The sequence below is a fragment of the Microcaecilia unicolor genome, chromosome 3 (genome assembly GCF_901765095.1).
Source record: "Microcaecilia unicolor chromosome 3, aMicUni1.1, whole genome shotgun sequence".
Classification (NCBI taxonomy): domain Eukaryota; kingdom Metazoa; phylum Chordata; class Amphibia; order Gymnophiona; family Siphonopidae; genus Microcaecilia; species Microcaecilia unicolor.
The window spans coordinates 351,512,649-351,529,686 of NC_044033.1; the positions used below are offsets into that span (position 1 = coordinate 351,512,649).

Below are 17,038 nucleotides of genomic sequence, written 5' to 3' on the forward strand. Positions count from 1 at the left end.
AATGGAGCGACCACTCGTGCGGTTGCATGACTCTGCTCAGTCTGTCGGCCAGACTGTTGTTTACGCCTGCCAGGTACGTGGCTTGGAGAAGCATGCCGAACCGACACGCCCAACGCCACATACCGACGGCTTCCTGACACAGGGGGCGAGATCCGGTGCCCCCCTGCTTGTTGACGTAATACATTGCAACCTGATTGTCTGTCCGAATTTGGATAATTTGGCAGGACAGCCGATCTCTGAAAGCCTTCAGTGCGTTCCAGATCGCTCGGAGCTCCAGGAGGTTGATCTGCAGATCCTTTTCCTGGAGGGACCACAGACCCTGGGTGTGAAGCCCATCGACATGGGCTCCCCACCCCAGGCGAGATGCATCCGTCGTCAGCACTTTCGTGGGCTGCGGAATTTGGAATGGACGTCCCAGGATCAAATTGGTCCGTATGGTCCACCAGAGCAGTGAAGTGCGGCAACTGGTGGAGAGGCGGATGACATCCTCTAGATTCCCGGTGGCTTGGAACCACTGGGAAGCTAGGGTCCATTGAGCAGATCTCATGTGAAGACGAGCCATGGGAGTCACATGAACTGTGGAGGCCATATGACCCAGAAGTCTCAACATCTGCCGAGCTGTGATCTGCTGAGACGCTCTGGTCTGCGAAGCCAGGGCCAAGAGATTGGTGGCCCTCGCTTCGGGAAGGTAGGCCTGAGCCGTCTGGGAATTCAGCAGCGCTCCTATGAATTCCAGAGACTGAGTTGGCTGGAGATGGGACTTTGGGTAATTTATCACAAACCCCAGCAGCTCCAGAAGTTGAATAGTGCACTGCATGGACCGGAGGGCTCCTGCCTCCGAGGTGTTCTTGACCAGCCAATCGTCGAGATATGGGAACACGTGCACTCCCAGCTTGCGTAGGTAGGCCGCTACCACCACGAGGCACTTGGTAAACACTCGTGGGGCAGAGGCGAGCCCAAATGGCAGCACACAATACTGAAAGTGCCGTGCGCCCAGGCGGAATCTGAGATACTGTCTGTGAGCTGGCAGTATCGGGATGTGAGTGTATGCGTCCTTTAAATCCAGGGAACATAGCCAATCGTTTTTCTGAATCATTGGCAGAAGGGTGCCCAAGGAAAGCATCCTGAACTTTTCTTTGACCAGGAATTTGTTCAGGCCTCTCAGGTCTAGGATGGGACGCATCCCCCCTGTTTTCTTTTCCACAAGGAAGTACCTGGAATAGAATCCCTGCCCTTCCTGCCCGGGTGGTACGGGCTCGACCGCATTGGCGCTGAGAAGGGCGGAGAGTTCCTCTGCAAGTACCTGCTTGTGATGGGAGCTGAAGGACTGAGCTCCCGGAGGACAATTTGGAGGCAGGGAGGTCAAATTCAGGGCGTATCCGCACCGCACTATTTGGAGAACCCACTGGTCGGAGGTTATGAGAGGCCACCTTTGGTGAAAGAATTTTAACCTCCCTCCGACCGGCAGGTCGTCCGGTACGGACACTTGTAGGGCGGCTATGTTCCCGTGGATCCAGTCAAAAGCCCGTCCCGGGCTTTTGCTGTGGAGGCGCAGGGGGCTGCTTAGGCGCACGCTGTTGACGGGAACGAGCGCGCTGGGGCTGTCCCTGTGCCTGACGAGGCCTTCGGGCCGGCTGGTTGTACCTACGCTTCGCAAAAGAATAGGGTGCAGCCTGCCGAGCCCGGGAAAAACGCCCGCCCGCGGGGGCGGGTGCTGAAGGCGCCCGGTGGGAGAGCTTGTCGAGAGCGGTTTCCCGCTGATGCAGTTGGTCAACCATCTGCTCGACCTTCTCGCCAAAAATATTATCCCTCCGGCAAGGGACGTCAGCCAGTCTCTGCTGGGTGCGGTTGTCCAGGTCAGAGGCACGCAGCCATGAGAGCCTGCGCATCACTATACCTTGGGCCGCAGCACGAGATGCCACGTCACAGGTGTCAAAAATCCCCCTGGACAGGAACTTTCTGCACGCCTTCAGCTGCCTGACCACCTCCTGATATGGCCTGGACTGCTCCGGCGGGAGCTTATCGACCAGGTCCGCCAGCTGTTGCACATTGGTCCGCATGTGGATGCTCATATAGAGCAGGTAAGATTGGATGCGGGTCACGAGCATGGAGGATTGGTAGGCCTTCCTCCCAAATGAGTCCAGAGTGCGAGACTCCCGCCCCGGGGGCGCCGAGGCGGTATCCCTCGAACTCCGTGCCCTCTTGAGAGCAGAATCCACGACCGCTGAGTCATGGGGCAACTGGGGCCGCATGAGCTCTGGGTCAGAGTGGATCCTGTACTGGGACTCTGCTTTCTTGGGAATGGTGGGGTTAGTTAGTGGTCGCACCCAGTTCCGAAGCAGCGTCTCCTTCAGGACATTGTGCAGCGGTACCGTGGAGGACTCTCTAGGTGGTGATGGATAGTCGAGGACCTCGAGCATCTCGGCCCTCGGCTCTTCCACAGAGACCACGGGAAAGGGAATGCTTATAGACATATCCCGCACAAAGGAGGCAAAGGAGAGACTCTCAGGAGGTGAGAGCTTCCTCTCCGGTGACGGCGTGGGGTCCGAGGGAAGGCCCGTAGACTCCTCTGAGGAGAAATATCTCGGGTCTTCCTCTTCCCCCCACGAGTCCTCATCCTCGGTATCGGACATTAGCTCATGTAGCTGAGTCCGGTACCGGGCCCGGCTCGACGTCGAGGCACCGAGGCCTCGGTGTCGTCGAGCGGTGGACTCCCGCGCCGGCGGGGACGGAGCTCCCTCCATCGACGTCGACGGGGACTCCACCTGCGTGGCGGTCGAGACCGGCACCGCAAGCGGCGGCGGTGTCGACAGCCCCGGCGCCGGGCTAGAGCTCGCCGGCGCCACAGTCATCGGCGCCGGGGGCGCAAGCACCCCCGACGCCGGCACAGCCTGGCGCATCAGCCCTTCCAGGATCCCCGGAAGGATGGCTCTGAGGCACTCGTCCAGGCCCGCTGCCGGGAAAGGCGGTGGGGCCGGTAAGGGTGTCGGTGCCAGAAGCTGCTGGGGGCCAGGAGACGGCACCGAGGTGCCGGAACCCCGACGCGTCGGTACCTCCACCACCGACGGAGATCTCTCCTCTCTGCGATGACGCTTCGGCGTCGACTCCCCTTCAGGGTGCACCGAGGGCTCCCGGTGACGGCGCTTCTTATCTTTTTTCCGGTGCACGTCACCGGCGCCGGACGGCATGGAGGAGGAGGAGGTCGATCCCCCTCGGTCTCGAGGTACCGGGTCCGACAGGGTTTGGTCCCGTGGCTCACGAGCTGAGGGAGTGACCGGGGCCGACAGCCCACGCGGCCTCTCAACCCCACTCTCACCGGCGGACCGGCGGGCCGACGGGACCTGTTCTCCTGGGGTCGCTGCCATCGGTGCCGATGTCTCGGGCATCGATACCGGTACCGAAGATCCGGCCTTCGATACCGATGCCGTCGAGGTCGACGTCGAGGGGCCGGCGCAAGTTCCAAAAAGACGGTCCCGCAGAACTTGCCTCGCAACCTGAGTCCGTTTCCGGAGACCGAGACACAGCGCGCACGACTTGAGATTGTGCTCCGGCCCGAGGCACTGGAGGCACCAAGCGTGGGTGTCGGTCTGCGAGATCGGCCGGCCGCAGCGACCACACTTTTTAAATCCACTCGGGACCTTCGAGGACATCGACGGAAAAATCGCGTCGGCGAAGTCAAAGTCGGCAATGGTGGCTAAAATCACACCACGAAAAAACTAGCCGACCGAGCGGCCACTAGGCCGCAACGAGGCGTCCCCGCTGGAAGCGAGGGAAAAGGGGAGCGCGTGCTCCACACGCGCAGTCTTTTTTTTTTTTTTTTTTTGTAAAAGAAAAGATAATAAAAGGAAATTAAATTAAATTAACGAAGCGCGATTCGCGTATACGCGATCGCAAGAATCCGGCGGCTGAAGTAGAGAGAGCGGCAAAGCACGACTCTCTCCAGGCGCGGAAAAAAAGGAACTGGCGGGAGCGGTCGCGCACGGGCGGGAAGGCGGCCGCGCATGCGCGGTGGGCGTGGCCTGCGTGCCGACCGTCCCGCGAAGCTTCTTCCGGTTGGTGGGGGCTGCCGCGGACGTCAACCCAGTCGTGAGAACAAGCAGCCTGCTTGTCCTCGGAGAACACCATCGCTCCCAAGGTAGTGGGGACCCGGGGTGGAGGCATGAAGATGCACATTTCCTAAAGCTGACGTATTACAATTAATAAATTCAGAAACAAAATACCTTTTCCTAGCATCGCTTTGATCCTGGTGTGTGTCTCCTGCTCTTCACTGTTTTTTCTTAACTCTATCCACTGTTTCCTGTCCTTTTGACATTTCCTCTCTCTATGTCCAGCATTCATCTTGTGTGCCCCTAGCTGTCCTGTCCAGTGTTTGCCCTGTGTTCCCCTCTCCCACAATGTTCAGCATCTCTCCTCTGTGTCCCTTTCCTTCCCTTAGTGTCCAGTTTTGCCCCTCTCCCTGTACCCTCCATTGCCACCGTCTCTGCATTCCCGTCTCTCCCCATGCCAGCTTCTCTCTTCTCTCCCTCCTTCTGTTGCTCATCATCTGTCCCCCTCTCTCCTCTGGACAAGACTCAATCTCGTCTCTCTGCTCTACCTCCTCCATTTGCTCCAGGTCTCTCTCTGTCTCTCTTCACTGCCTCCTTCATGTCTAGCACCTCTCCCCCTCTTCTGCTCCTGGGGTCTGGCATTACTCCAGCTCCACCAGGTATGTCTAAATTTCCTCAGGTGTGACTCAACTGGGAACCAGTCACCAACCGGACCAGGAGAAACCAACTGGAACACAGAGAGAAACGAAGTATGTCCATCCACCTGCTGGAGATAGAAGCTACTGAGGAACTGGGTGGCTAGCACGTGGCTAGGTAGTAGTGCTCAATTCTGGATTTTCTATTTCCACCTGCTGGTCGATGGACACAACTACCCACTTGTCCTGGAACAGTGGGATAGAACGTAATGGAAATCTCATTCCCTTGTCATGAAGGATGAAAATGATTTGCTCAACTTCCCTGGTTCTCAGCACTCTGCTTCAGAGCTGCCAAGTTAACCAACTTCAGGAGAGTGACTTTTTGACCTTACATGTCAATCCAGTATGCTATTTGTAGTCCTTGTTTCTCCCCATTAAAATCAGTGTTACATGTCTCATAATACAACTTGATAGGTTGTCAGAAATCCATGATTGGTCTAAAATATTTCTCCTGGGACTGGGTAACTTGGCAGCTCCACAGCTTTAATCACTAATGCCATTTGAAGCATATACTTACCTAGTCTCAATGTTCATTCGAACTTATTACTGCTGCCATACCCACAGCTACAGTAGACTCTGCACTTTTCCCTGTTACTTTTGGAGAGATGAAATGTGGGGAAAGGCCATGGGTGAAGATGGAGGGAGAGGCAGGGAAAGTGAATGTATCTCTGTAGGGGGTTGGGGAAAAAAAGTAAAGAAATGTGGAGGGAGCATAAACGTATATTTGCCTAGGGCCCAATATAGTGTTAATCTGGTTCTGAACATTTTTTTTAAGTTCCATTGTTTTGTCTCAAGATGACGATGACACTACTACTACTACTACTACTATTTAGCATTTCTATAGTGCTACAAAGCATACGCAGCGCTGCACAAACATAGAAGAAAGGCAGTCCCTGCTCAAAGAGCTTACAATCTAATAGACAAAAAATAAATAAAGTAAGCAAATCAAATCAATTAATGTGAACGGGAAGGAAGAGAGGAGGGTAGGTGGAGGCGAGTGGTTACAAGTGGTTACGAGTCAAAAGCAATGTTAAAGAGGTGGGCTTTCAGTCTAGATTTAAAGGTGGCCAAGGATGGGGCAAGACGTAGGGGCTCAGGAAGTTTATTCCAGGTGTAGGGTGCAGCGAGACAAAAGGCGCGAAGTCTGGAGTTGGCAGTAGTGGAGAAGAAAGAGACTGGTAATTCAAAACTATATAATTGCTTTTTGCAATAAATTTATAGTGGGTTAAAAACGCAAATGATGGACAAATTTCGCTCCCCTCACCACCGATACAGTTACCCAGGCAATCAAGAAGTACTCCAACAGTCACTGTCAACTGGATACCTGCCCCAGCTACCTAATAAAATCTGCCCCTCATCGCTTCATAACAGACCTCTCATCCCACTTGAACTTCATGCTTCAACAAGGTACCTTCCCTAAAGAAAAAGGCAACATCCTACTCACTCCAATACCAAAAGACACCAAGAAAAAAAACAAACGACATAACCAACTACCGCCCAGTAGCATCTATCCCATTGGTAGTCAAACTAATGGAAGGCTTAATAACCAAACAATTTAATGACCACATAGAAAAATTCACAATATTACACGAATCACAATCAGGATTCCGCCCCCTACACAGCACTGAAAGAGTACTACTTACTCTCTTAACTAAATTCAAGCAAGAAATAGCAATAGGTAAAAGCATACTTCTCCTACAATTTGACATGTCCAGTGCATTCGACATGGTCAATCATAATATATTACTAAGACTTTTAGAACACTTCGGAATCAGCGGAAACACACTCAAATGGATTAAGGGTCTCCTTACCAACAGAACATATCAAGTGAAAGCCCATACAAACATATCTTCACCCTGGAAATCAGACTGCGGAGTACTGCAAGGATCACCACTATCACCTATCCTTTTCAACCTCATGATGACCCCACTAGCCGAGTCCTTAGCCAGTCAAGGCCTTAACCCATTCATATATGCTGATGACATCACAAAATATACCCCCTACAAACACGATCTGGCAGAAATCGCCAATGAAATCAAGCTCAGACTGAGCATCATGGACTCATGGGCAAACGCATTCCAACTAAAACTCAACACAGAAAAAACACAGTCTCATAATCTCATCCCAGTACAATACATATAAACCCACAAACAAACACCCCAGGTTACACCCTTCCCATCGCAGGCAGTCTTAAAATCCTCGGAGTAACAATCGACCGGAACCTCTCACTAGAGAACCAAGTGAAATCTACCATAAAGAAAATGTTTCACTCAATGTGGAAACTTCAACATGTGAAACCATTCTTCCCAAGGGAAATATTTCGCAATTTGATACAATCAATGGTACTAAGCCATGCAGACTACTGCAGCGGAATCTACGCGGACTGTAAAGAAAATTATAAAGAAACTTCAGACTGCTCAAAACACAGCAGCCAGGCTTATATTTGGAAAATCGCGTATTGAAAGCGCCAAACCCCTCCAAGAAAAACGGCATTGGCTCCCAATCAAAGAACGTATTGCTCCCTGGTCCATAAAATTATCTACAGCGAAGCCCCGAGATACATGAAAGACCTCATAGACCTGCCAACCAGAAACACAACAAGATCAGCTCCACTACCCAAACAACAAAGGATTCAAATACAAATCAACGTATGCATCCAGCTTCTCCTATTTAAGCGCACAGCTATGGAACGCACTGCCAAAAATAGTAAAAACAACGTATGACCACATAAAGTTCCAGAAAAAACTAAAAACGAACCTGTTCAAAAAGGCCTATCCCACCGATCCAACATATGAACCAGAGAACCTGCAACACAACAACACTAAAAACGGAATGGACACAACCCAACTCTACCTCCCTAATGTTCTCCCATTGTATCTACCATACATGAACCCTATTCTACCACAACCAAACCTTGTACTTGTCCACACCTTGTATTTGTTTCATACCGGAACGGGCGAACGCCATAACGTTACTATGTAAGCCACATTGAGCCTGCAAATAGGTGGAAAAATGTGGGATACAAATGTAACAAATAAATAAATAATATAAAGTGTTCAACTTTGAATATTATTATTATTTGTAACATTTGTATCCCACATTTTCCCACCCACTAGCAGGCTCAATGTGGCTTACATATTACCGTAAAGGCGATCGCCAAAGTCCGATGGGGGTAGACAAATACAATTTGAAGTAAGGGTCAGGTAAGGGGAGGGTATTCAGGTACAATAAGGGTCAAAGATAATAAGGAACATATAATGTCCAATACAATCTAAGGTTTTGTTGTGTTGCAGAGTTGAGGCATTTAAGTTGGGTCAGTTGGGAAGGCCTTGCAGAACAGGTAGGTCTTTAATGATCTCCTGAAGTTTAGATGGTCATAGATCGTTTTCATAGTCTTTGGTAATGCATTCCACATTTTTGTGCCTAAATAAGAGAAATTGGATGCATAAGTTGATTTATATGAGTCCTATGCAGCTTGGATAATGGAGGTTCAAATAAGTACGTGATGCTCTGGTCCTGTTTCTGATCGGAAGATCTATCAAGTCAATCATGTATCCTGGGGTTTCACCATAGATAATCTTGTGGACCAAAGAGCAAATTTTGAAGGTAATAGATAAATACTTTCAAACTCCACTCGGCTAAATATAATAATTTATATATACATAATGCTTTTTATCCAATTTACAATATTACTTTCATACACTTTATAAAGCCACATTTAGAATGGAAGATTTGACTAAATGACTTAAGAATGATGATGATATGTTGCTTGTATACCGTCAACTCCCACCAGATGGTGGTTCAAAGCGGTTAACAAAATTAAAACATTACAGAAAAATTAAGCATAAAATGTATTTAATAAGAATATTTTAGTTCTTTTCTAAAAGAACTATAAGAAGAGGTTGCCAGAAACACTAGAGGTAATGAGAGCCAAAAAGCCTGAAAGCTAAAAGAATTCTCTAAAATTTTCTTAAGACTAATCCCCACAAACTATGGAAATAAAAGGAGAAAAGAATCTCTGAATTTAGAAGATCTTCTCGGAGAGAAAGCAATCAAATTTAACAGATAAACTGTGGTCAAACCATTACACATTTAAAACACAAAACAGGAAAGCTTGAAATAAATTTGAGCTTGCACTGGAAGCCAGTGTAAAGAAATCAAGGCCGGAGTCACTCAAACTTTTTCATATGAAAAATATGCTTAGCAGCAGTATTTTGAAGAATCTGGAGTTTGGTGCGCAATTAACTTTAAAGTCCATACAATGATTTACAAGATATTACACGGAGAAGCCCCCACCTACATGAATCACCGTATCGATCTCCCAACCAGGAACAGTTTGACGTCTTCTCGTACTTACCTTAATCTACACCTCCCCAACTGCAAAGGTATTAAGTACAAATCCTTCTACGCATCCCATTTTTCCTTTTCAGGTAGCCAGCTTTGGAATGCTTTACCAAGACCCATCCGTACCATCAACAGCCTTTTGCCCTTCAGAAAAGCACTGAAGACCCATCTCTTCGAGATAGCCTACCCTAACGATTCAACCTAACCAAAGCCTGCCCACATGATTCTTATTGACAATTGTTATACACTGACCATGTTTCCCATTATCCTTATTGCTACCCCATATCCATTCCTCTCCATCTTTCTATGCCTATCTCCCAATGCTCATTTCCTTCTGCACCCAATTCCTCCTATGTTCAATTTACTTATCTGTTAACCCCATTAATATTGTGTTTACTACAAATTGCTCACTCTTTTTATGACTTTGTAGTTCTTTATATTGTTACTATGTAAGCCGCATTGAGCCTGCCATGTGTGGAAAAGAGCGGGGTACAAATGTAATTAATAAATAAATTTAACTGTAGTGGTAGAATACAAACTATTACAGTAATCTAATCTGAGTTAATGCAAATGCTTGAACCAAGACGTATATTGCGCAACTGTCGCAATCTAAAGAACACTGTCTTCACAATATAATTAACTTGAGGTTCAAGAGAGTTGAGTCCATAATAAAGCCCAGCACCTTAGCTGTTCGCTTAACTTTTAACAAGAGATCATTAGAAACTAAGTATATCTGGAATAGAAACAGCTAAAGCATCTATCCAGAGGAGTTTAGTTTTGTCCTTATTTAGTTTAAATCCAAAAAAGGAGCTTAAGTATTCAATAGTGGAAATACAGGCCAGAATATTAGATAACATAGTAGAATGATTTTCAACAATAGAGATCAATACTAGCATGTCATCCGCATATGAATAAAACTTAGCTTTCAGAGATGAGAAACCTATCAAAGCATGTCATAGATGTTAAATAAAATAGATCAAGGTGGGGGTCCAACCCCCTGAATGCCTGGGCTTCCTTCATCTTTACAGTATAATGTCTATTAGATAAAAATTCTGAAAGCTATGACAGAATTCTGAGATTCCTAACGTATCTAATTTCAAAAGATGAATCTCATGGCCCACTGTGTCAAAAGCAGCCGCCATATCAAATTGTGGAGTGGAGGAGTGGCCAGAGCACTAATCTTGAAATCCAGAGGTGGCCAGTTCAAATCCCACTGCTGCTCCTTGTGATCTTGGGCAAGTCATTTAATTCTCCACTGCCTCAGGTACAAAGTTAAATTGTGAGCCCTCCTGGGACAGAGAAATATCCAGTGTACCTGAATGTAACTCACCTTGAGCTACTACTGAAAAAGGTGTAAGTAAAAATGTAAATAAATAAATAAATATGACAGAAGCAACACCCTTTGCCAAGAAGAGCCTAGCATCAGATACCAATGCTAGTAAAACCAACTCTGTGCTAGGATATGCCCTAAAACTAAACTGTAAAGAGCTTAAACATGAGTGAAAGTCTAGAAACTGGGGAAGCTGTTCAGCAACTATAGCGCCTGTTTTCTTCGATAGTAGGGGGATACTAGCTACTGGTCTATAACTCAAAGGCAATCCAGGATCTAAAAAATGATTTTTTTTAATAATGGAAGTTAATATTATCCCTCCCATATTAACTGGATAACAACCCAGTTTCAGAAGTCTGTTCAGAAATTTTGTGATCCATTCCAACACCTGAACTGGGGGATCCTTCATAAGGTATGCTGGGCATTCATCAAGAAAGCAAGATGACGCTAAGTAACTGAGCAGTACCATTTTCAAAAAGGAGAAACAGCATTGCTATGGTCATTACCTGACACACTGGGAAAGAATGAGATGCCATAATTTTATTTACAAGTCACAGAAAAGATTTCCCTTATCCTTTTGATTTCTAGCTTCTTGTCTTGTAGAACATGGTTATGAAAAAATATTTCCAAATACTATACATTCAGTTCTATATTTTGCTCCTATTGTGTTGATTTGTGTTACCAAAACTGTTCAAGGAGAGAGACTTTTTGTCCGGTCATGGCTTTAAACTTACATCACAAAGCATAGTAGTATTTATAGACCATGATATGATGATGATTCAAATCAGTGCTGCAGGTCCCATGATGCACCAGGATGAGGCTGGTAGAAATCCAGTACTGACCAAAAAGTCTCTCTTCTTGAATGGGTAACTAGGCAGCTCTGTATTACTCTTCCAATAATGCTTAATTTTTCATTCTGATAGATGGCCATAAAACTAAAAAGAAATCAGGGCGCGGAAGAAGTGCCACCTGCTACAAGGAAGTCAGCCCTCTTGGCCCCCACTTTACGCAACGTCGGGCGGCGGGAGCTGAGGTACATGGGAGAGAGAAGGGATAAGAGGCTGTTCACCCAGCAACAACTTACCAGGTCTATGAATGTCAAAAATTTCCAGCTTCCGCCGTAAGTCTGATGAGCTGGCATCTCAATAGCCTTGTAGTGACACAAGACGGAGCAGTAGGACAGGAGAATGGCCAGCCTGAGCACCTGGGAGGGAATGAGCGCCATGTTATTAAACAGATGAGTACCCCCCAAGTTAGATGGGTAGTGGGAGAAACGTGGGCTGGCGCGCGGAAGGGACTGCTCCCGTGTGCGTGTGTATACTTTGTACTTGTGAGGGTTTCTTTTTTCCCCGAGTGCAAAATATGTACGTACGTCCGCAGTGCACGTGCCGTAGCCGGGGATGTGCGTCTCTATGTTGCGCACGCGTGGGCTCGAGCTCGCGTGCTGCAATGATGTGTTGTTGCGTCTCTTGCGAGAGGGGTTGCTGTGGCAACCGATTGGTTTTGGTGGTGTTCCTTTCCTTCAACCCCTACCCTAGTACCCACACCCACCCTTGTTGTGTCTTTCTGGCGTCATTGCAAGTGGTGATGGAGTGTGAAGGAAACCGTTGTCTGATAGACTTCAGGTCCAGGTCTAGGGGTTAGTGGAGGTGGGCAGGAGCAGATGGCAGGTGGCAAGTTATTGGTAAGGGCGTTTGGAAGGGGCAGAGATAAAGGCAAACTCGAAACCTTCATCGAAAGATGTGCATCCGAATATTTGAGATTTTTGCCGCAGTTGTGAGTTTCTAACCAGACAGGGGGAAAAAATGTGTTTCTTGCAAAGGATCTTGCAATGCTTGATAACTTATGAGCTGTTCTTGAGTGGTGGTTCTGAGACACTTCGATGAATGCAATTTCAGAGACCTTTCAAAACCAGAAAAGGAAGGTTTATGCCTATCACAGAATTATAATAGTTTTATTTTAAAGGAACTTGGGAATGCGTCAACTTTCGCTTTCTGTTGAGGTCTCTGTTGATATTTTAGCGATTTTCTTTCTTTTTAGCCTAGTATTAAGCAAGCACAGCATACGCGCCAGCATTTCAAAATGATGGGGCTACCAAGTATAATACAAATTACCCCTCTATAAACACAGTGAAGAAGCTTGCTCAATATTCGGGGTGCTCAGCATCCACTGGCACCCACAGAGTTGGCTGTCATGCAGCATAGTGTGGAGTGAGGGCTTTCAGATATTATTAGCAGCAACTGATGTGGGTCTGTAATGCCAAAAAAGAATCAGACGACTGTATTTTATCCAGCTCGATGTAGAGTGTTTTTGAAAAGCAAATAGACATTTGCTTTGGGTTCATCAAAAGCAGGTATCCACTCCAAAGAGTTTACCCAGATGCTCAAAACCTAGGGCTCCTTTTACAAAGCCGCATTAGCAATTCTGGCACTGCAAATGTAACGAAGCCCATTAAATTCCTATGGGCTTCACCACATTTGCCATGTGGGAATCACTAGCGCAGCTTTGTAAAAGGAGCCCTTAATGCACAAAAGCCTCTGGCGCAGGTGCTAATCGGTGGCAGAGTTTGTATGGAATATTAACTGCTTCGCCATTTATGTGTGTATTTTATAAAATATGTGCTTTTTACACTTGCTCTTGAGCAGGCATAATGTCCACACCTTCAGGCTATGCAGGATTTGTGCTAATATTTTATAAAGACAAATACTGTAGGCACCTGTGTGTCTTTATAAAATAAACAAAAATTCCTTAGCGTATGCAGCAGATGAATCCAAGAACTGGTGGGTTGTGTCCATCTACCAGCAGGTGGAGATAGAGATTACAAAGCTGAAGGCAGTGATACCAGACAGCCAGCTCCTCCTTCACCTCAGTACATCTCTATCTCCAGCAGGTGGTGGACAGCGCTTTAGCAGCTCCTGGATTTGTCTGTTGGGGATACTCCTGGGTCCTGTGGGCCAGTTGGGTTTAGGGGTGTCTGGCTGGTGGTGCCAACTTTGGGGGCATGCGCAGTCTTCTGGGTCCCTGCTTCACCCTTTCCCCCCTTGCCTCCCAGTCTTCAGAGCTCTAGCCTTCCTCACCAGTAAAAAAAAAAAACTAAGATAGCTCCTTTGCCTTCATTTGGTGTTAAAAAAACAAAACGAAACAGAAGATTTCTGACAGCACCGGGCAGTACATGGTTTCCCTGTCTTAGTGCTGTGCTTTCAGTATGTGTGCCGGTTAGGCAGCAGGCTGCTGTGTCTGTGGGACTCTGCTTCTCCTGTGGAGACACCTGTTGTTCGGTGAGTCCCTGCCTGTCTCTTTTGGCGCGGGGGTACCATGCTTTAGTATGGGCGACACTGGCATTTGAAAGCTGTTCCCACTGTGGTATCAGATGCGCAGCAGGATTCTGTGTGGTGGCGTGTTTGAACGCTGGGGAGGGAAGTACTGAAGTTCTCCTTCCCCGAGCAGCCTTTTCCCACGCTAAAATGGCGGGAACGTGCGCCTTTTTGCTGACGTGGCCCTCTCTTTTCTCCTGATATCAGCTCTGATCCTTTCCCGCCCTGCTGCCTTGATGTGGGCAGGGGGGAGGGAAGGCTTCTCCTAAAGGACCTTGTGTTCTATTAGAGACTGCTGGTCCAGGGGATTCCCCTTTATTTTCTCCAGCCTTTGGTTTCCTTTAGCAAAATCACTGTTGAGTCAGAAACTGTTTGCATGTAGCTGGGGCAGTGGCACAAATTCTTCTCAAACTGCCCCCACTGTGCAAGGGGATCCAAGGAAAGAACAGAATTACTTTAAGCTGTTTTTATATCTTCTGAGCAGGATCTCCTCTGCTCTGGGACCCTTAATTTGAACCTTTCTTCTTAAGAGAGCTTGGCCTCAGTAGCCCTTTTCGTGATTGGGGGAGTTTTTATGTCCATCTCAGGCAGATGGGTTCTAGAGGGCTAAGTTTTCCAGAAGGAATCTGATGGTCCTGCGATGTGCCTTGTTATTTTCGGGATGCACGTCAGCCACTAGGGGCTTCTTTGGGGCAGGGGATTTCTGACCCCCCCCCCCCCCCCCCCCCAAGTTCATTCTGCTGCTCTGTATGCCTGTATGTTGCAGAAGTCTGGTAGGGGAGCTAACAGTTCCTTTTTAGTTCAGCCTTTGCAGTTTTCTGGCTTGTTCCCTGTCTCAGTCTCTTCTGATGGACCCTGCCCCAAAGAGGGGATATTTTCTCTCCAGCTGAGCAGTAGGGTCCATTTTTCCCATCTTTCTCTATTTGGAGGGAGTCTTTTCAGGGCAGTCCCTTTCTGCACAAAGGCAGCAAGAATCTCCTGAGCTGGAAAGCCATGTTCGCCTAAGTGGGTGCATTGATAGCAATAGGCCTCACTGTGGTGAGTTTAGATTTTCTTATAGTTCCTGCATTGGCTAAGGCTGTTCCTGGTGTGGGAAACAGTGAACAGCATCAGAGCAGGGCTCCTTGTATGTTGGGCCTCTGAAAGGGCCTATTTAGTGTTTTTATTTACAGACTTTTCTGGCCCCTCAGTTTTTCTCTGAGGGCAGTTGCTTGAACAGCTTGGAAGTTTCCTTCCTTTGTGAAACCCTTTTTATACTGGCAGTACAGGCATTGCCTATGAGCACACTACCCTAAGTGTGCCTGATCTCTGATCTTGGAAGCTCAGCAGGGTTGGGTCTGGCTGGTTTCTGCTTCGATGGGAGACTGCCTGGGAATACTATCAGGCATATTTTCAAAGCACTTAGCCTTCCAAAGTTCCATTGAAACCTATGGAACTTTGGAAGGCTAAGTGCTTTGAAAATATGCCTCCAGGTGTAGTAGGGTTTCTTTTTTTTTTTTCTGCACCTTTTGCTCCTTTACAATTACAAGTGGGAGTTTCTAGGCTTAGTGCCTTTGGCTCCACCTTTCTATGGGAAATCCTATATAATAATTCTCACCTCCAACGTTTTATGCGTCTTGTTGCCTGTGTTCGTGACGTCTTCGTAGTTGGTCTTCTAGGCTCGGTAGCACAGGCTGACGTCACTGCGAAAAAAGGCGCCCATTGGTCACGGTGATGATGGACGTGCAAGGGAAGAAGATGAGCGCTGTCAGCAGCAGCGATTAGGGAGAAGTAGACGTGGATCACGGCGCCGCTGGGGATGGCGATGAGAAAGAGCAGGGTGGGTGGCAGCAGCCAGGCTGCGGCAATCAGGAGCCGCACCCGCCGCCGGCTCAGGCGCCCGTAACGCAGCGGGAAGAACACTTGGAGGGAGGGGGGACCCTGAAACTCAGAGGGAGGGAGGGGATGACCCTGGAACTCGGAGGGAGGGAGGGGGACGACGACCCTGGAACTGGGAGGGAGGGGGGACCCTGGAACTCGGAGGGAGGGAGGGGACGACCCTGGGGGGGGGCCCTGGCACACACTCTCTTTCTCACACACACACTCGCACCCAGTCTCACTCACTCTCTGTCACACACACACACTCGCACAATCACTCTCTCTCACTGTCTTGTCTGGAAAGAAGGTGAGCCCTTAGGTCCCGCAAGGCCCCGAAGGACCTCAGAGGACAGCCGTGCAACCCCAAGACTTCACCCGCAGCGACCGCCGTTCACCGGGGGTTGAGCCCCCAGCTGCAGGCGGCCAACGGGACTTCCGGAACTGCAGGGTTGACGAACTGACCCAGTACCGGAACCGGGAGCGGAGAGGGCAGGTGGAAATCAGAGTAGTCCAATAACAGGCCACAGGTCCGGACAGGCGGCTATCAGAGTCGTCCAAAAACAGGCAATAGGTCAGGGCAGGCAGCTCACAGCGTTGTCCAAAACAGGTAACAGGTCAGGGCAGGCGGCTAGCAGAGTTGTCCAGAAACAGTCCAAAGGTCAAACCAGGAGAGCAAGGGAACGTACTGAAAACAAGAACACACAAAGACTGGCCTAGGGAAACAGAACCTGAAGCAACGTCCTGTTTAAGCCCCGCTCCTTAAATACTGTCAGCATTCAACCGCCTAGCCCCAGCCGACATGGCCGGCCAATCGGAACCCGGCTACTGAAGAAATCCTTCTGGTTGGTTCCGTCCGGTCTCTCAGGCGGAGCTACAGCACCGGCATCCCAATCTGGTTCCTCTGAGGCGGAGCTTCGGGTTCCCGCGCCCGAATGTGGAGAAGACGCCGGCCATCGCGTCTCGGCACCATCCTCCCCGCTGGCGCAAGCACAGATCCCATAGCTGGCGACCGAGAACCTGGAAGCCGCGATCTCCGGCCCACGGGCTCGGGCCCGGACAAGGCAGCCATCGCCACGGCGAGCCCTGGCTCTCAGCCGCTGCCTCAAGAAGGCCGGCCATCACCGCAATGAACACCAGCTCGGCCCCAACTGCACCCGGAACCGGCGTCCATCCGGGAAACCGTCGGGTAAGCCTTCTCTGGCTGCGGGTCCTTCCTCCCGGCCCTTGCTTCCCGCAGAGGAACAGCTGGAGGGAGCGAGGGATGTGACACTCACAGAGTCACTCTCACACACACTCTCTCAAACATACTCTGAGGAAAACCTTCCTAGCGCCCGTTTCAAGTGTGTCAGAAACGGGCCTTTTTTACTAGTGCTACATATTCCTGCTTATAATCGTACGAGAAAAACGCCCAAGTTCCGACCTAAATCGGGAGATGGACGTTTATCTCACAAA

At 48.8% G+C, this 17,038-nt stretch overlaps 1 protein-coding gene across 1 annotated transcript in view; it reads right to left on the reverse strand.

Annotated features, from left to right (window-relative positions):
* The window catches only part of AIG1 (androgen induced 1), a 241,340-nt gene extending 229,512 nt beyond the window's left edge, over positions 1-11,828 (reverse strand). The window contains exon 1 of the mRNA XM_030198497.1: positions 11,500-11,828. Coding sequence (XP_030054357.1) covers positions 11,500-11,640 — 141 coding nt within the window. The 5' untranslated portion in view covers positions 11,641-11,828. The remainder of the gene's footprint in view (positions 1-11,499) is intronic.
* Between the last annotated feature and the right edge of the window lie 5,210 nt (positions 11,829-17,038).